Below are 20,803 nucleotides of genomic sequence, written 5' to 3'. Positions count from 1 at the left end.
GTGGCAGAATGGTAGTTGTCCGAGTTGGAGTTATGAGCTTGTTTCTGTATATTTTCAGTGAGGTCTGATACAGTTAATGTGTTCTTGTTCTAATTTTAAAAGTGAGTCTTTAGGCTTCCTGACTGAGCATGTTAAGGCAGTGAACAATGGAATTATCAAACCCGGGCACGTTCCATTTTTGACTCTGGTAGTTAGGTTGGCTGAAGGATTTTCTAACTTTCCCAAGTTGGAGAGAAGAAAATACCAAGATTTTGTATGTTGATGACCACTGTTAGTAGTGTTTGTGGGAAGACTGTGTATTGGTTGGATCAGATAATGTTAGGATTTGGTTTATTGATAATATACTGCCATTGTGAAATATCATCCTAGTTGCTGTGGATGTGAAGCAGGATTATTTCACTGAGGCTGTCTTGCAACTGTCTTCCAACAGGTAGTCAATATTTTAATGAAGGAAGGTGCGAAAACTTGTGGAAGCTGGGTGGGGGTAAAGAAGAACACGATGTCTTAAAAATATTCTTTCGAAGCTCATGGACAGTGTTGAGACTGCATTTGCCACATGAGACATATTAATCGAATTGACCTAATTCTGAGAAATGTGCAGTTCTGTGCTTGGAGGTATCTGCAGGTGTTAATGTTAAACTTTTTATGTTGCTGAGGTATGATCTTAATGACTGTCATGGGAGTGGGGAAATGTCTCAATGTGTTTTAGAAGTAGAACCGTCCTCCCCTGAGACAGGCTGTCACCTGTCAAAGGAATTATGTTGACCTTTACAAATAGGAACCGTAATGATTTATTGTTATAACACATTAATTACAAAACCAAACTTTTAATACAACGAGGGCATTGCAGAAATGACTGTGTATTTGTGTTCCTCGCATGCCCTCTTCTGTGCAGAAATGCAATCTGCAGCACCAGACTTTCTCCTCTGCCTTGCCCAGTAAAAGTTGGTTTTATACCAAGACCTTCAGGTTTCCAGTCTGTGACAAAAGTAAACTGTCCCTTTCTCGACTGTTTGTTTGCAGCCTTCAGCGTTATTGACCACATGCCAATCTCCCTCCACAGCCTCTCTGTTGTTCTCCAACTGGGTGGGGCTACTGTCTCATGGATCCTTTGTTATCCACTTCCTCACCAGAACAATCACTTGCATTGGCTTCTCTTCTCGCTTCTGTGCACCACCTCCTGTCCCCAGTTCTTTGTCCCCTCCTATTTCTCACTACATGCTACCCCTTGACAACATAATCTGAAGGCAGAGAGGTTGCTTTTACATGGAAGCTGATCTAGCTCCATCTTGCTATTGTTCCTCTCATCTCCTGTCCTGTTAAATTATCAGACTGAGCATCTGATATACAGTTGTGGATGAGTAAAAAATTCTTTCAGTTTAATTATTGGGAAGACTGAAGCCATTGCTTTGAGTCCTTGCTCTAAATTCCATATCTTAATTGCCAACTCTGTTCCTCTCCTTGCCAGCGGTCTGATGAAGTCAGTCTGTGTGCAAACTTGCTATCATGTTTGTTCTGAGATTAGTTTGCTTTGCATTTGTCATCCCCAAACCCAGCTTTTCCGCATCTGTAACATTTTTCACTGCATCCCATCTCGGCTCAACTACTATTGAAACCCTTGTCCATGTTTACATTTCCTCCAGACCTGACTATTCTAATGGAAGTCTTTGGACTTCCACATTATCCATAAACTTGAACTCCTCCAAAATGCTCTAACTGCGTCTTACCCTGAAGCTAAGTCCTGTTCCCCCATGGCCCCTGTGCTCGCTGTTTTAACCAAGGGCCAACCTAGGACAATGTCTTGATTTTCCGATTCAAATCCTTCTTTTCAGGTCCCTAGCCCCTCCCTGTCTTAGTAATCTGCTCTCTCCCCACAACCCTCCATGATACCTGTACTCCTGTTCTAGCCTCTCCCAATTATAGCTCCATTGTTTAAGGCTGTGCCTTCTGTTTCCTAGCTCGAATTCCCTCTCCAGACTCCCCTTTCCTCCTCTTTAAGACACTCCTTACAATCTACTTCTTTGACCAAGTGTTTTGTGATCTTGCTTAATGTCTCCTGAACATGGCGCAGGCAGCCTATTTTAGAACCCTTCTGTGAAGCACCTGGGAATATTTCCATATACTATGGGCGCTGGATAAGCCGAAGTTCCTCTGTGAAGAGAGAAGCAGAGTTGGTGTTTGTTCGGAAGCTCTGAAGAAAGGTCATTCACCTGTAATGTTAACCCACTTTGTGTCTCCACAGTTGGTGCGAGACCTGAGTATTTCCAGCAATGTTTGATGTAAGTGTAAGTTATTATCATGTTGCTGCTGATAGGAGTTTGCTATGCACAGGTTGGCTGTTGTTTTCCACATCACAACAGTGCTTCTACTTCGGAAGTTTGCCATTGACTGTGAAGCATTTTTGGACCAAAAGACGCTACATACATTCAGATTTTTCTTTTTAACCAGCTATTTCCAGTTGATGTAACTGGAATAGGTCAAATAATTTTCCTCCATTTGTAGCCATCTTGTCGTCATCTTCAATAAATTACCGTGGTGGGTAATTCAAATATTCAGTTAATTATTGGTTGAAGTTGTTTAAGTGTGTTGTTCTAAAGGAAAGAAAGTGCAATCCATTACCAATGTAAATAAATCTTTGACTCTTTATTCTGACTGTTGTGAAATCTGGGATATTAGAAAATGTTGAAATACACAATGAAAGAAGTTTCTGGAAGCCACACCTTTATTTTGTTAAAACCTAATGTTTTTTATTGAATGAGATCTTCAAATCGGAGTGCGTTTTGAACCTCAAAACCACACGTGACAGAAATATCAGAATATAATAATTCCATAAAGCTATGACACTGGGAACCACAGCCATAGTTGGTATATGGCTAAATATAACCTCTGAAGTGGTTGTACCAAATCTGTAGTGGACACGGTGAGACAGAGGTGAGTCAGGTGAAAGGACTGATGCCCAATCAAGTCTTCTAAGCAAGGCAGCCAACTTGATCTTGTTAATCCAAGTTCTGCTAAGTAGTATGTGCAATGCATTTGAAGTTATTCATCAGTAGGAAATAACAGCAGCTTTTTGAATATTCATGAAATCTTGCATAATAATAAGTGAAATTGAGCTTATCACATGGATAATCTGTATTCATATCTGTGTGCAATGCTCAAAGTAAATAAATTAATTATTCTTTCTCTGATCAGCCTTGCTGGAGAGAAGAAGTCAGTTCATGCATAACATATCAGTTAATGAAAAAAGTATTCTTTCAGCACTGCGCAGAAAACTGTTCCACAATCCAGTTTCCCAGACACACTTTTTTTAATATTATTGTTCATGAAATGTGCATGCCACTGGCCAGGCCAGCATTTATTTCCCATCCCTAATTACCCAGAGGACCATTAAGAGACAACCACATTGCTGTGGATCTGGAGACACATGTAGGCCAGACCAGGTAAGGATGGCAGATTTTCTTCTCTAAAGGACATTAGTGAACTAGGTGGTTTCTCTGGTTAATCAACAACTGTTTCATGGTCATCATTAGTTTCAGACTTTTATTAAATTCAAATTTCACCATCTGCCATGGGAGGATTCAAACCTGGGTCACCAGAACATTACCTGAGACTTTCAATTAATAGCTGAGCAGTAACATTAACAGGCATTTAGAAAGGCAGCAATGAGGACACTGAGTTTGGAGCATGTTTGATGTCCTAAAGACAAGTCCTGTGAGTAAAATCTTGTACTATGCTACAAAACCCTATCTGTGGTAGGATCTTCAGAAGCTTATCACCTGCTTCCCTGCTGCCCACCCCCGCCCCCAACCACCACCCTGTACACACTGGGCAACCTCCAGCAAAGGACAATGGCAGACAGTTCCACAAACTGATGCTGGCCCTTCAACCCATTACATTTACCAGGGACACAGTAGAGAAGGTAATTTACTTACTTTATCAACTCATTTTAAAATACCAATGTCACCATGTAGCTAGGCAACACCGTAAATGCAGCTCTGTGACAGAATTGTGCAACTTATTGAGAAACTTGGACTTTCCTTCTGTGACAGGATTGTGCAACTTATTGAGAAACTTGGACTTTCCTTCTCCATCATATCTGTAGCCTTTCACATGACTTGCAAGTCATTTGAAAACAAATCCTAGATATTGCTGCAGTTCTGAAGTGACTTGTTGAAAGAACAAATAAATTGTGCAAAAACACTTAACCATAATTGCATTCTTTGTCATGTTTCTTGTTTACTGCATTAAAATAAATTCATGCAAGTAGAAATAAATTTGATGGGGACCCCATCAAATAGTTTCAAATTGTTAATGCTGTTCATTTCTAAATTATACTTTAGATGTATATTCCTACTCAAAGGATAGATGAAGTAATTTTTAACTTTACCAATAGTGCATGCATGTAGTGAAATCAATATGTAATGTATCTGTATAATATCCATAAATACAACATGCATATATAGGGTCAAACCAACTTACAACATAATCTTGAACTTCCAATTGCATCACTCTACAATCGAACCTATAAGGATATTTTAGTATTTTCAGCGCTGCACAATTTCTACAGAATTTTCTAGGTCTTTTCTAAAACCTTAACATGGTTCCCAGATTGATGTCGCGAATTGAATACAGTTGTCCAACTGAGGCTAGCCAGTAACGTATACAAAGGTTTGTGTTACAGTCACAGCTGATGATAAATCTGGACAAGGATCCCAGAATTAAACCTGATTTCAAAGAGCATACTTTTAACTTTTGCAACAAAGGCAGAAATTGCTGGAAAGGTTCAACCAGTCTGGCAGCATCTGTGGAGAAAAAAAAAATCAGTTAACATTTCTGGTCCAGTGATCCTCAGAACTCACTGCCATGGACACAAAACATTGACTCTGTCTCCCTACAAATGGTAGAATCACAACATTTAAAAGGCATTTGGTTGGGTTATTGAATAGAAAGGATTTATAGGGATATTAGGATGTGATGTGATAATGGGAACTGCAGATGCTGGAGAATCCAAGATAATAAAATGTGAGGCTGGATGAACACAGCAGGCCAAGCAGCATCTCAGGAGCACAAAAGCTGACGTTTCGGGCCTAGACCCTTCATCTTTCTGATGAAGGGTTTAGTCCCGAAACGTCAGCTTTTGTGCTCCTGAGATGCTGCTTGGCCTGCTGTGTTCATCCAGCTTCACACTTGATAATAAAGTGTGAAGCTGGATGAACACAGCAGGCCAAGCAGCATCTCAGGAGCACAAAAGCTGACGTTTCGGGCCTAGACCCTTCATCTTTCTGATGAAGGGTTTAGTCCCGAAACGTCAGCTTTTGTGCTCCTGAGATGCTGCTTGGCCTGCTGTGTTCATCCAGCTTCACACTTTATTATCTTAGATTAATTTAGGATGTCTGGTTGGCATGGATGAGTTGGACCGAAGGGCTGTTTCCATGCTGTACAAATCTATGGATGTATGCTGCCAGACCTGCTGAGCTTTACCAGCAATTTGGTTTTGTTTCTGATTTTCCAGCACCCGCACTTCTTTCTGTTTTTATCTCATTTTGCAGTTAGCTAGCCTGATGGTTAGTCACTGAAACGTATTAAATGAGCCTACAAATGTTTTTTAATGGCAGAGTATAAGTTTATTACACAAGATGTAATCAAACAATGTGGATATAAAGTAAGTATTAACATAACCGTTTTTAACCTGTTTCCCAACATCATCCCTTACAGAGACATTATCCCAGAGAATTATCACTCCTATCCTTTTAATTGACTTTGCCCAGTTTTTTTTCATGAGCTGTGGAGCCAATTTTACAATTACTTTCCTAGCCTGAGCCAATTTTACAATTACTTTCCTAGCCTGAGCTAACGTGGAACCTTGCTCAATTCTAGTTTATTAGAACTGAACTTTCTCAGTTGTGACAACATGAAGATTCCTACCCAAACTTTCCTGGCTTAGTAGCTCCATAGACTATAAACCATTTCTGCAATAACTGGTTGCTTTGAACTGACTTGATTCCTCTGCTGGGAGAAACTACTGTATGTTCTTAACTGAACTCCAGGATAGTTTGAAGTAAATCTTTGAACTTTGCAGTGTCAAAACTAAACAGTTGCCTTAAATATGTTTATTCTGTCATTAACCAATGTTGTAAGCATTTTAACCATTAATATTAGAGGGTTCTCCCAGGCATTCCACTGTAATCACATGCTTTCTGGGAACCAGCATCGAAGGAAAATTGTTGTATTTTATTCTGTTTCAGAAAAGTTCACTGGTGGTTGAACTAATGCTTTTAATTTTTCAGGAAGGATTTTCCTTGATTGAAGCTCACAAATGGTGGAAAGCAGTCCGTAGAGCAGATTGTGTGTTGTTTGGGTCTAAAGTTAAGGTAGGAAGTTGAGATCAATTTTTAGGAGGAACATGAATGAATGATTTCATTGTCAAGTATATTTTACAGTACAAAAATATAGTGGAAAGTTTCCATTGTCGCCATGAATCTGGCAGCAGTTTGAATAGTTCAAGAATAATTTTTAAAATTTAAAAAGGTATAGCTGAAAGAGAGTCCACAACCCCTGTGCCACTGCTTCGTTGCTACTTGTGCTGAACCCAAGCAACATTGAAGTCGTTGTTCCGCAGGCATCAACTTTTGCTGCTGGGACTAACTCACTGACATCGTCTTCGCCAACATAGCAGGGCCCAAATCCAATAATCCCGTGCTCGGTCCCACTGGCTGCCTCATGCCAGAGTCCCACTCCGGGCTCACCGGCCGCTGCCAAACTCTGGACACCGACTAAGTTGCCTTCCTACCACCTTTCAACTTCCTCGTCAATGCTGACGTCACCAAAACTGTGGTGTCCCCAGAAGGTAAGTAGATGCAAAAAGTAAGAAGGGGGAAATAAAAGGAAAAGAAGAGAATAAAAATGAAAAGCGGACAGAGTGATTGAGCCCTGGACATTCTGGCCTGGGACAGTGGCCCCATTCGCTTATTTTGTTTTAATTTTAAACTTGATGGACACTCTCATTACTTCCTGAGTTTCCTCTTTCAAATATAGATTGTTTTCACTTTGCTTTTTCATCCTGTTTGACTCTCCATTGTCTGTTACAAGTCTTTCTCATAGGGTTTTCTGCTTTTTTTTTTTCCGTCCCCATCTGTTTACTCTGATTCTATTACTGTCTTCTATTTTCTTAGTTTTATGTTTCCAGATATTTTTCTGTTTCAGATCTCCAGTTAATGTGTTTTTTCAGTTTGCTTTTTAAGCAGCACATGATGGTGGAAATTTGTTTTATTGTTTTAATATCTTTTTAAGGACTCTACAACGGTTCACTGGAGCAAAAAGCAACACGCATAAATAGTGATAACAAAGTGTGGAGCTGGATGAACACAGCAGGCCAAGCAGCATCTCAGGAGCACAAAAGCTGACGTTTCGGGCCTAGACCCTTCAGGGTCTGGGCCCGAAATGTCAGCTTTTGTGCTCCTGAGATGCTGCTTGGCCTGCTGTGTTCATCCAGCTCCACACTTTGTTATCTTGGATTCTCCAGCATCTGCAGTTCCCATTATCACTCACACATAAATAGTGATTCAGTTTTCCGAGACTGTAGTGTGTCTTGAATTCCCTTTTGTGAAAATCTTTAAGGTGCAGCAGTTAATAAATCTTTGATTAAAATAGTGTATCACATAAATAATATGTATGTTTAGGAATAGCCACGGGAGATTAAGGCAAGTGACAACCTCTTCCTTTGGGATAAAAATTCAACTCTGGAACATGGGTAAATAGGAACAGGAGTAGGCCATTCAGCTTATTAAACCTGCTTTGCCATTCAGTTGGATCGTGGCTGATCATTTAACTCTGTGCTGCTTTCCTGCACTGTCCTTGTATATCTTAATGTCACAGTATTTTGCAAAATCCAATAATAGATAGGCAAGGAGATATAACAGGTAGCCAATTTTCCATTCAATTGAAAATCAGGCAGTGTACCTCACAGGATATATATGCTGTGGCCCCATTGACATGACTTGTTTACTATTTTAGCTGTTGAAAATCTGAGGAATCCAACACCAATCCCAGCGTCCTGTTTTCTTATGATCCTGCATGTGTTTTGTTTAAATGATGCAGTGATCTCTACTTCAGTCATAGCCTCTGGCAAAGGATTCTGTGATCCAGCAAACCGTTGCGCCCGTAAGCTTCTAACCTTGTTTCTCCGAATCAGTAATGATGTGTGAGCCCTTGTCACTGGTGGAAAAGAAATTTGCCCGAGTACTTTTGCACTGCAGAAAATGAATGTTTGGCTGTGCTTTTAACCTGCCTAGGGAAAAAAAAAATACCAACTTGATGTGGAATTAAGGTTTTGAGAGTCAAGCGTGATGTTTATAATTCCTAATGTTTTTTAAAACTCCATGCCTTTCTATTTACGCTCTTAAAATCTCGGATCACTTGGAGTCGGTGAGTTGTTGTCGCAGCACACAAGCACCATGTTGCAGCCTGTAGCTATAGATAGCAACAGTAAAAGCTCCAAGTTTCTTTCTATCATGTGGCTGACTAGCTCTTAAACCCTGCTATTTGTGTGTGCCGCTAGGTTGATTCTCAACTTCTGATGAAGGGTCTAGGCCCGAAACGTCAGCTTTTGTGCTCCTGAGATGCTGCTTGGCGTGTTGTGTTCATCCAGCCTCACATTTTATTATCTTGGAATCTCCAGCATCTGCAGTTCCCATTATCTCTGATTCTCAACTTGTTTGGCTACGTAAATGAAAGCACCTTCCTCGGCCATCAAATCCTGGAGTGGGCTTTGAAGCCGGGGTTTTTGACCCTGAGGCTGGGATACTACTCTCTGCCCAACAAAACCTCCAAATTGTAAAGCAAATAAATAAGTTTGATCTTAGTCCATGCAAATGGTTAAAGTTCCTCGTGTCAGAATTATTCAACCAGTTTTATGATCTTCCATTTCCTTTTATAGAATGAAAGCCGTATGTTTCGAGTGCAGTTCAGTGGTGATTCACGTGAGCAAGCTCTAGAACGTTGTACTAACTGCGTACAGAAGCTCCTTCAGTATATCGATGTACAGAACCCTGATGGACAAAATCTAAACCAGACTCTACAGCTGAGCCAGCCAACAAACATTGGCTACTCTGGAAGTTTGGAGCCAGTGGGAGACCATCAAGGGGTAAAATAGACCTTCCTGTGTAGCCAGTTTATTCTGATGTGATATCATGTTAAACACTGATTGAACTGAAGCTTCTGTTACAGCATGTGTAGCATTGTAATATTCACATGGTAGCTGTCAATAACATGAATGCCCTGTACCTGTGAAATCTCTTAAAGCACCGACAAGCTACTTATCTGTGAGTGGTGTTACAGAGTTACCACTAAAAGCTGCACTGTGTCAGAAGTATTGCTGTTCACGTTAGTGTTGGTGAGCAATCTCAGCTGTTATATTTTCATGCTTACTCTTTTAGCTTCCACCTCAGCAGAAGGTCAGAGTGCTGGATTGATAGCTGTTCTCTGCATTGATATTTATCAATTTCCCCCATTCATTTACTCATCTTAAAGGGCATGCTAGTGATGTTGTGAAATCTGCTGAAGTTATTTGATCTGCTTTTCCCTTCATTAGCTTTGAATAAACTAATAATGTCATACCTGAAGTAATTACCACATACAGCAATGATGAAGTCAGTAGGAGTCAGATGACAAGCTCTTCCATTGCCACAGTAGTGCCTGAATGAAAGAAAGATGTTGTGGTTGTTGGAGGCCAATTGTTGCAGCACTGGCATATTACCACAGGAGTGCCTTGGGGGCCTTCAGCTGCTTTGTTGTTGACCTCCCAATCATAAAACCAGGAATACAGCTGTTTAACAATAGTTCTGTAGTTACTCAGTCATTCTGATAATGCAGAAGTCCCTGCCACCCCCCATAGACAGGACTTGGTACTACCAAGACTTTGAGACTTTAAATTAACAAGTGACAGGTAACATTGGTGTGACGTACAGGTGATCTCGAAGCAAAAAATTGCTCCTGACCCCTCTTTACTATTTTCAGTGCTCGAGGGTTTAGAACAAAGTGGAACGTGCACGCTCGTGCAGTTGCAACAGTATTGAATACTCAAGTAGGTCAAACTCCATTCAGGTTGGGGTGGTTAACTTAGCTGGTGCTGTCCTATCGTAGTATTCATCTTCTACTTTTACCAGTGCTCTGAGAGTGCAATAAGGAAGAAAGTAAGCAAGAAGATTGAGAGCAGAGCAGTAGACATTGTTTACTTGGACTTTGGCAAAGTTCTGCATGGTAAACTAATTAGTAAAGTTAGACCACGCAGAATTCAGGGTGAACTTGTCAATTGGATGCAAAATTCTCTTAATAGTAAGAGACGGAGGGTGGTGGAGGATTGTGTTTTTCAGACTGGAGGCCTGTGACTAGTGGTGTTCCATAGGGATCAGTGCTGACTGTATGTATTTTTGTTTGTCATTTGAATAAATATTTAGCTGAGAATATAGAAGGCATGTATAGTAAATTTGCAGATGCTGCCAAGATTCTTGATTATAGTGGACAGTGAAGAAGGTTATCTAAGATTACAAAGAGATCTTGATCAACTGGGTCAATGGGCTGAAGACATGGAGTTTAATTTGAATAAATGCAAGTTATTGCAGTTTGATAAAACAAACAAGGGTAGAACGTGTATAAATTAATAGCAGTGTTGTAGAACAGAGACCTAGAAGTTCAGGTACATAATTCTTTGAACTATGAATCTTATATAAATAGGGTGTTTAAGAAGGCAATGAGTACATTTGCCTTCATTACTCAGAGCTTTGAGTATAGGAGTTGGTGTGTAATATTGAGGTTGTACAAGACATTGGTGAGGTCTCTTCTGCAGCACAGTGTTGAGTTCTGGTCTCCCTGTTATAGGAGGGATATTATTAAGCTGAAGAGGTATTTGAAATACACACTAGATGCCAGGTATTTGGGTCAATACTGCAAGTTGACATTGTTTGCACTAGTTCTGTAGAAGTCACATCAGACTCAGTCAGTTAATCCTCTGTTTCTGTCCACAAATCTTGCCAGACCCTCTGAGCTTTTCCAGCAATGTGTTTGCTTCAGATTTCCATGCAATTTTGTTTAAAATTACAGTAAGCTTGAGTTTGATTCTTCTAAGAAGCTATCAATGTTGAATAAATCCTACATAGTCATAAATTTGTACAGCACAGAAACAGGCCCTTCAGTCAATCAGTTCATGCCGAACATAATCCCAAACTAAACTAGCCCCAACTGCCTGTTCCTACTCCATAACACACCAAACATTTTCTTTTTCATGTACTTATCAAAGTGTCTTTTAAACTTTGGTTGTGCCCACATCCACCATTTCCTCGGAAAGTTTGTCTCACGTGTGAACCACCCTCTGTTTTCAAAAAAACACAGTTGCCCCTCCTGTCTTCTTTTTTTAAATCTCTGTCCTCTCACCTTAAAAATATGTCCTCTAGTCTTGAATTCCCTCGTCCCAGGGAAACACAACTACCATTAAATCTATTTAGACCTCTAATTGTTTTATGAACTTCTATCAGATCGCTTCGTAACCTCCTACACTCCAGTGAAAAGAGCCCCAGCCTTTCTATATGACTCAAACCTTCCATTCCTGGCAACATTCTGGTAAAGCTCTTCTGAACCCTCTCCAGCTTGATGATATCCTTCCAATAACTGGGAGACCAGAACTGGACACAGTATTCCAGAAGAGGCCTCTCCAATATCCTGTACAAGCTCAAAATGACTTCCCAACTCATATACTCAAAGGTCTGAGCAATGAAGGCAAGTGTGCTAAATGCCTTTTTTAACCATCCTGTCTATATGTGATGCAAACTTCAAAGAACTACAATGTACCTACACCCTGGGCCCCCTTGTTTTACAACACTACCCAAGGCCCTACATGTGAAATTTCCAGTCCAAATGCATTTATACGAGGAATCTGACATCTTTGATAGGTCCTGAAGAATACAGTTCAGAGTTGTGAATTTTTCTTTCTTTGCAGTAACTGCCTCTAGCACCACTTATCCAACATTCGCCCTTATTTTTCCTGTTTTGCCCTATTCTTTCTCCTCAGCGGTTGGTGTTCCATTTGTTTCTTCCTCGTCATTTCAGGAAAAGTTCAACTCAAATCAAAACAGGATTGATTGTTGTTAATGGTCCCTTTTTAGAAGGGCTTTTGATAGACAGTTTTCAATATTGGCTTCAATCATGGCCTATCTCCATAGAGATCTTTATTTATTACCTCTCTATAATGATACAAATAAAAATACCAACGTGGACGCATAGGTGAAAGGGCAGGACAAATACAAGCAAGACGATGAACCAGCCTGGTCTCATTTCTCTGTCTTGTAACACATTACTACTTAGAGCTGGTCTTTTTATATCTGTTCCAGAGGAATATTTAATGGTAGGAGTGAATAATCCTTAATCCAGAATATGACCATGAATTATCACATGTCAAAGTTTAGTGCTGAAAACCTCCTCGAAACAGAAGAAGATCATTCCCCATTGAAGTGGATGTGCATCAACAGAGACGTTTCTGGGTAGAAAGCAGGCGTGCAGACTTCTCCCTTGATTGAATAATAACTGCTAGCAATTCTGCCATCCGTTACAGTCAAGGAATGTCCCTAGAGATATGAATTGTTCAAAGATATGCAAATTCAGGCATTTATGTTGGCTAACGTGTTTGCATTTTGATGTATACAGTAGTGAATTCACACTTAATATCTGGCACCAATGTGATTTAGGAATGGTGATCAAATAATCTGAATAATCGAGAGGCCTACATGATCAATGTGAAACAATTCACTAAGTAATAGAAACATAAACAGGGGTATACACATCACTGTTATACTTTGTTTACAGCACAAATCACTTTAACTTTTATTTAAGACAATGTTGCATTATTATTTAACAGCAGAGACCCCTTGCAACCTAAACTGATTACTCAGATATCATAGATCACAGTTTTGAGGAGAAACTGACTCAAAATTGAATGAGTTGTTGATATTTTGTGTGGCCATTTGTTTGAACAGCAGGTATATTTACATTGAGGTAAATCAAAAAACTATGATATTTGGACAAAATAATACAGCGAACTTCGGTACTTGAGGTATGTAATTTTTGTCAGTTTGAATATCTGTTTGTAAGTTATCGGTCAAAACAATATTTACCATAGTTAGCAGTGAGTTCCCATTGGCTGTTCCTCAGGAGTGTCAGTATCAGCTGCCTCATCTGTGAGGAGATAGCAACATGCTAGTATCCAACCAAGGATGGAGAGAAAATAATCTCTCAGCCTCCCATGTGACTTGTTTATGATTTGCACAGACACAAGTAGGTGACCGATCAATTTTAAGATGAGTTCTGGTTTAATGCAACTAACAATTGTTGAAATGATATCACCCTGGTACTGCTGAGATTAGCTTTCTTCGCAGATGCCACATGCAGAAGGTGCAAAGGTTTGACTCCCAATGTGTATCATATGACATTCATGTCGAAGTTGCTTTCAGTCATTAATTGTAGTATTTCAAGGTCCTGCTTTGTAACGACAGGGACATGGCATGGAGGAGGGTCAAACATCAGCAGAAAGTACCCTTCCTGAGGGTAGGCTATCTATCAAACAACTGGCAAAGGTAGGGAGACACAATGGACTTTTTTACATTGTTTCAAATCTGTATTCTTGAATCAAATCCTTTTTTAATTTTTGCCATTAGGGTATCTTTCCTGGGAGTATAAATAGATTTCACAAGGAGTGAACGGCTTTTTATATTGTTCCAATGCATTTATAGCAGTGTGGCATCTCTCAATGCAGTAAGGTGATTAAAATCGTTTTTGAAGGTTTTCCTTATGGTTTCTGGATGATATTTGCACTTCTTTATTGGTAAATTACAGATAGATTATGGCTCAGTCTGAGGACAGTAAAGACTGGCCCTAATTTGGTTCATGAAAGCTTAAAGTCCCGAATTTGAAACTCAGTCAGAAGTGAGAAAAAAAAATCGCATTGATGCTAGCGGGTCTCGCTGTATGTCACTCTTTACTGAACAATGACAGTGATTACAATTCAAAAGGTATTGGATTTGAAGTAATTTAGGAAATCCTGTGGATATGAAAGGTCTCTATCAAGGGCAAACTTTGTTTACATTAATTGTTTGCTTTCACTTTGCCACATATTGCACTTGCAAGATTTTTTTTTGTTAAAACAAATTTTTAATCTTCTTTCCTTTCAGGTCCAGATCAGTTCTAAACTTCCTGTTATACTAACTAAGTATGGAAAAAGTAAAGGATAATTGATAGAGGCAGCAAGTAGGGAATGATAATGAAAGCGGGAAAAGCATCTTGTTTATATTTTATTTCATGTGGACAGGCAGCAAATGTTATTTTATTGTATTACAATCTGTTGCTGCTTCTTTGTACCTTTTTTGATATTTTGAAAGACGATGTGACAATTTACTCAATAGGATTATTCTTCTCAATTTGGATGATAGTTAACAGTTTCCCTTAACTCCCCATAGGGTTTCAGCACTATGCATTCACCTTACAAACTGTTAAAAAGAGATTTGAAGATCAGGCATTACAGCAAAGCGTACAATATTTAGTAATTGGTGAAATTGAGCCTTTTTAAAATTCATTTGGGATGTCATTTGATTGCTGGCTGGGCCAGCATTTATTGCCCATCCCTAGTTACCCTTGAGAAGGTTGCCCTCATCAACCATTTACCGTGGGTTGAGCTGCAATGCCATTAGGGAGGGAATTTCTACACACTTGTAACCTTATATTAAGATTAGCATCTTCATCTAGTGATGAGTGTGTCTAGATTCATGAATTCGGAGATAAGGAGGATTGAGAGCAAGCAGTTCAGGGGGAATTTGAGGGATTTCTTTTTCACCCAGATGGTTGTTGATATCTGGAACTCCACTGCCTAAAAGTATGGTAGGTGAAGGGAGCCCTCAAGGCGGGCAGCACACTGGCTCGGTGGCTAGCACTGCTTCCTCCCAGCGCCAGCAACCTGGGTTCGAATCCACTCTCTGGCAACTGTGTGGAGTTTGTACATTTGCCCCATGTTTGCATGGGTTTCCTCTGGGTGCTCCAGTTTCCTCCCACAGTCCAAAGATGTGCAGGCTCGGCAGATTGGCCATGCGAAGTTGCCCGTAGTGTCCAGAGATGTATAAATTAGGTGGGTAACAGGGGTATGAGTGTGGATGGAATGCTCTGAGGGTCAGTGTGGACTTGTTGGGCCGAAGGTCCTTTTGCACACTGTAGGGATTCTATGATTTAAGTATTGAGATGAACAGTTGAAATGCTGTAGCATACAAGGCTATAGGACAAGTGCTGGAAAATGGGTTAGCATAGATAGATGCTTGATGACCAGCTATATCCTGAGCCTGCTACAGTGTTCCAGTGTAGTTTAACACACACAAAGAACAACACCTCGTCTTCCAATGAGGTAATTTTCAGCCTGTAATATTGAATTCAACAATTTCAGTTAACAAATTCCATTCCCCACAACCCACCGTTATTGTTTTTTTTGAATGAAATGGTTTTAATCTTGTTCCTCATGACTTTTATTTTTGATGGAGTTCTTCATAGTTTTGCCTTTTAGACCAATTTTGGACAAATTTCTTCTGAAGAAGACTTGTAACCGGACTTGAAATGTTAAGTATGTTTCTCTCTCTGTAAATGCTACCAGACCTCCTGAGTTTCTCCAGCATTCTGTGTTTGTTGGATAATTCTTCTTGTTTCTTTACCAAAACCATTATTACTTTCTTTCCCTTTTGCACCATTAAACCTTGTTTAATTTGCCTGCTACCAGTGGCAGACCTCTGCTTTTTTTTCCTCAACTTTCACTTGTGCAAAACCTAAAACACTGTGAATTGAAGATGGATAGAAATGTTAACTCTGTTTCTCTCTTCACAGATACTGCCTGACCTGCTCAGAAATCAACCTTCCTTTAGCTTGAAATTAACTCTGATTTTTAAACTTGGGGGTTTAAATAATTTGATGTAGTGTGCATGCTGGTCAAAACCTTATGTTGAAGCTTGAGAGAGAGAGCATAATTTGGTGACAGATCTTTTGAAAGTCATTTTGAATCTGTAATGAGTTTTTCTTCCCTAGTCCATGCTGGGATCAACTTCACCCAAGCTGTCATTGGCCTACCAGCAGTCAAACTTGCCAACTGAAGAGCTGGGTCCTTTCCTGCGACTCTGTCTTCTGGATCAGAGCTTCCCTGCGTTTGTGGAACAGGTGGAGCAGGAACTCAAAAAGCTGATTAATGAGTAACTCAACGTGTTCCATCTTTCCCCAGTTGACAATGAGCAGAATGCAGTTTGAAGGAAACTGCTACAATTTGCATTAATTTTCATTAACTCATCCCATGTTGAATTTCTTCTGACAAATATGTCCATTGCAGTACAATGTCCATGTATCTTAAGTGTATTCAATTCTGAATCATTAGTTTGTCACATCATTAATCAAAAATAAAAGCTCAAGTTGATTAAAGAATTTATTTATTTTCATTAAGTCAAATTCAATGATTTTGTGCAGGTTCTCAAAACAGAATAAGTTCTTAACGGGTTCCTAACCTTAAGCAAGGCTGCAGTTTTCATTTCCATTTAGTGCTTCAGCTATCCAGCAGAAAGAGACAGCACCTCATTCAACGTGAATCTGAGAGGCTACAAGATTGCACATTCATTTCACCGGAATGCGCTTAGTTAAGCGCACAATATCTTGACCTCATGTTGTTCACTTTGGGCATTGTCACCAGCCTCACTGTGGCAGAAAAATAAAGTCCAGGTTTTCATGGGGAATGCATATCTGAGGAATATCACAAACGTCAGGTTTTACAATAGGAGCCAATGGGATATCTGAAAATTATATTTTTATCGGCTGTGAAAATTTCCTAATGAAACAACTAGTTATCTTGTTGGAGCCGCAAAAGGCTGGTGTGCTTAGCCGCTCTAGTCAATTATCCTTTTTATTGGCTGCTCACAGCCTCAGCAAGTCTGCACACACTCTTGATGTTGAATTAAATCATTATTTCTTCACCAACCTGTATTCCTGCCTGTTGGCAGACTTTGTCACCATTGACTTTCATTCCTAGCTTTTACTCATCTGAGGTTCTCCATGTCTTGCCTGAGAATCCTCCATCAATTCCTTCCACAAGAGTTGGAACAATTTGCAGCAGTTGCTATAAAATAATCGGTGAGGTATACAGCTGGTGGGACCATACACTGGCTTTGAGAGGTGTATTTTGTCTTTTTTTTTGTGGATCCATTTTCATGTGAATTATCAAATCCCTTCATATGTGGCCCACATTTTTTGTTTCTATTTATTTGTGGGATGTGGGTGTCACTGGCTGGCCATTATTTATTGCCTATCCCTAGTTGCCCTTGAGAAGGTGCAGCTGAGCTGCCTTCTTGAACCACTGCAGTCCTCCTGCTGGGGGTTGACCCACAATGCTGTTAATTGCTGAATTTTGTATCCTGCAAACCCCAGGTGGGCTGACATGGACACTCTACTGGGCAACAATTCAAGTGGGTCAGTGGTCATGAGTGAATGCAAATGCTGAGAGCTTGCTGTGTTAGTGCTGACAGGCTTTGCAAGTTCTGAACTTGAAAACATCTTGCTGTGGTTAAATAATCTGCTGAACTGTACACAGGGGTCACTTTTCATTTGCTAATCTTAGCCAATCTTCTTGAGAGAGCAGGAGTGAAAGTAGCTTAGATGGGAATGGGAGCACCAGAGTTAAAGTCCATTTTATTTTCTTTTTGGGGAAAAGATATTTTGTCAAAGGAGAACAGCATCTGTAACTAACCAAAATACAATGAAGTAAAACCTGTTTCCTTGAACAGTTCTGTGTTATTGTGAATGAGGAAGAAAATTAGTTGCTGCAAAATATATAAAAGAATGAGGAAATGTAGTTACTATGGAATTTAGCCCCTCTATTCTTTTGCTGCAAATGGAAAACAAATGTGTACCAGTTGGCCAAACAAAGACAAGTTGTTAAACAGGTCTTGCTTCATTCTTGGCTGGCAGGTACTGGGTTTGAAGCCATTGCAATAGTGGTGGATAATGTTAATTGAAACTTCCATTTCTGCAAGTATTGTGCAAAATCAGTGGAGTGCGAAATGCTGAAACAGTAAAACCAAAGTGATATAACACCATCAGAAATTATTAGAAAAATGCACTCTGTCGTCATTGACATTAGTTGGGCTTTCTACTTCCTGATGCATGTCAATTATATTTTCAGTTGCAAATCACACTAATGTTCAAGATTGTACAATTGCGACCCGATGCATGTTGCACCTAGCGGTCCATCTCACTGTCCAAGTGCTAAAGAGGATTGACGTATTAGATCTGATAAAGATAAAACAAATACAAAATTTCTGGAGAAACTCAGAGTTTGAGATCTGGCAACATCTGTGGAGAGAAAGCAGAAGCAGTGTCTCTGACCTCTGTTAATTCTGCTTTCTTGTCATATGCTGCCTGACCTGCTGAGTTCCTCTAGAAAGTTCAGTTTTGGTCTGACTTCCAGCATCCACAGTTCTTTGTTTTATTGACGTAGAAAGGATGGTTTCCTCGTGAAGCAATCTGGAATAAGAGGTCAGTTTTATGATAAGGGGTGGCAGACATAAACAGTTTTAAGGAAAAATTAATTGTCTCCATTGGGTTATGTATCTGTGGAATTCACTTAGGGAGTGGTGGGTCCAATAAATTTAAGAAGTCTTTTTTTTAAGTTAGCAATGGGTTGAAGGATTGTGGGGAGCGAGCAGGAGGGATGAGTTGAGGCAGAGATGAGATCAGCCATGACTGTGCATCAAATAGCGAAACAGATTTGGAGCTGAATTGTCTATGCCTGGTCTGTGTTCTTAAGGTAGTATAAAACACTGAGAACTGGTTGCATATCTCAACTAAAAGGAGGCATAGATAGAAGTCAGTGATCGTGACTTTTACAATGACCTTAAATTTGAAAGGTTACTGATTTTTTTTTTGTGAAAAGAAAAATTTTTAAACAAATTTTAAGATTCTCTTGCACGTGTTTCTCTCCTGATGAGAGTAAAGGATGGGTGTTGACTGGTTGCCTCTGTAGTGTTTTGAAACTAGGTTGGTCCAGCAATGTGTCAAATACATGCACGCAATGCCTTCCAGCCTGGGCTCAATCTGACACTAAGCAGATAGGAGAGAGATTTGTGAACTGTCTTCTGTTTTGTGATTGAACGCTGCAGAGTGAGAACATGTGACACAATGTGACACTACACATAAGAGGACGGATGCTAATGTACCACAAGTTCTTAATGTTGTTTGGGGAAATTTGCCATGTGCTGTGTTGCACATCAATTGCGCTGGTATAGGAACGATTTTGTTTAAAAGTTCAGGAGTAGACCATCCGACACGTTCAGCCTGCACCACCATTCAATATGATTGTGTCTGATCATGCAATTTCACTATCTTACTCCTGCTTTCTCTCCATACCTCTTGATCCATTTAGCCATAAGGGCCACGCCCAGTTCCTTCCTGAATATATCTAACAACAGCTTTTCATGGTAGAGAATTTCACAGGCTCACAATGAAGGAAGAAAATCTTCCTCGTCTCAGTCCTAGGTGGCTTACCCCTTTTTCTTAGACCATCTTCATTAATTGTCTTGCATAACAATCTATGTGGAGAACGTATTTGAAATATTGTACTCTCTCTCTTTATCAGGGTCTACAGCAATTTGAGAGCAGCAGAGAGGCTGGGGGAGGCCTTGATGTGTCTTTTGGGGGTGCAGATGTGGAGAAGAGGAGGTGGTGGTGCAATCACAGGGTTATAAAAAGTGATCAGGAAAGGGGGTTATAGCCAGCAGGAGGCCACATGTTGGCTAGGAGTAGCAAACATCATATCATTTCTCTTTCCCTCACTATGGCACTGTGAGGATGTAGGATGTAGAATACTGTATCACCTTCAGGTTCCCTGCTTCTTCCACCAGCATCCTACCCAGATCTCGGCTTCTCCAGTCTCCACAAGATACGCCCACCTCTTTTTACCAAAGCAGGGACATGAGGGCAGTGGAAGCAGATACTATCAACTGTTTCAAAAGAATAGCAGATGAGCAGTGGAGTGAGTTAGGGACCCCTAGAACTAGATATCTGGTGAGAATGCACCTGCAGTAATGTGTATTGTCGTATTCCCTTTATCTAATGAAGAATATACCTGTATAAAGCTAGAGGAGCATAGTGAAGATTCCTGGGATAATAGGGCTGTTTAGGCGGAAGTTTGGGCTCATAATCTCAGAAGTTTTGAAGGATGAGGGATAGTCTCAGGAAAATTACAAAATTCTTGAAAACATAAGCAGGGTAGATGCAGAAAGGTTGGGGTACCACAACCAAGGTGAAAAAGTCTCAGAATAAACACCAGGCCAATGAGGATGTAGGGGGACTTCTGTACATAGGGAGGTGAATCTTTGGAATCCTGTTTTCCAGAAAGTGGAAACACAATTATTAGCATGTTCAGGATAGAGACGGATAGATTGCTACTTATCAACATTCCAGGTGGAATAGCACTGAAGTCTAGTGTTGAGGTTAATGACCAGCTGTGATTTTGAATGGGTGTTTGAGGGGCCGAATGGCCTGCTCCTCATGGAGCCGGCAGCTAATAATATTTCACCCTGCTGTCTCCTCAGAGCAATATGTAGAACTCACATTGTCCCTCTTTAATGATGACAGATCTCCCTGCTATAGGAAAGACGTTGTGAAACTTGAAAGAGTGCAGGAAAGATTTGCAAAAATGTTGCCAGGTTTGCGGGGTTTGAGCAATAGGGAAAGGCTGAATAGGCTGGGCCAA

At 40.2% G+C, this 20,803-nt stretch overlaps 1 protein-coding gene across 3 annotated transcripts in view; it reads left to right on the top strand.

Moving 5' to 3' along the window:
• rec114 (REC114 meiotic recombination protein) overlaps positions 1–16,440 on the top strand; it is a 44,361-nt gene extending 27,921 nt beyond the window's left edge. The window contains exons 3-6 of one of the 3 annotated variants that reach the window (XM_048520765.2): positions 6,288–6,371; positions 8,936–9,142; positions 13,539–13,619; positions 16,099–16,440. In XM_048520765.2, coding sequence (XP_048376722.2) covers positions 6,288–6,371; positions 8,936–9,142; positions 13,539–13,619; positions 16,099–16,263 — 537 coding nt within the window. In that variant the 3' untranslated portion in view covers positions 16,264–16,440. The remainder of the gene's footprint in view (positions 1–6,287; positions 6,372–8,935; positions 9,143–13,538; positions 13,620–16,098) is intronic. The other 2 variants (XM_048520767.2, XM_048520766.2) reach the window with 2 other exon arrangements.
• Positions 16,441–20,803: the final 4,363 nt, after the last annotated feature.

The sequence above is a fragment of the Stegostoma tigrinum genome, chromosome 36, assembly GCF_030684315.1.
Source record: "Stegostoma tigrinum isolate sSteTig4 chromosome 36, sSteTig4.hap1, whole genome shotgun sequence".
Classification (NCBI taxonomy): domain Eukaryota; kingdom Metazoa; phylum Chordata; class Chondrichthyes; order Orectolobiformes; family Stegostomatidae; genus Stegostoma; species Stegostoma tigrinum.
This window is presented reverse-complemented; position numbering and strand designations above follow the sequence as displayed.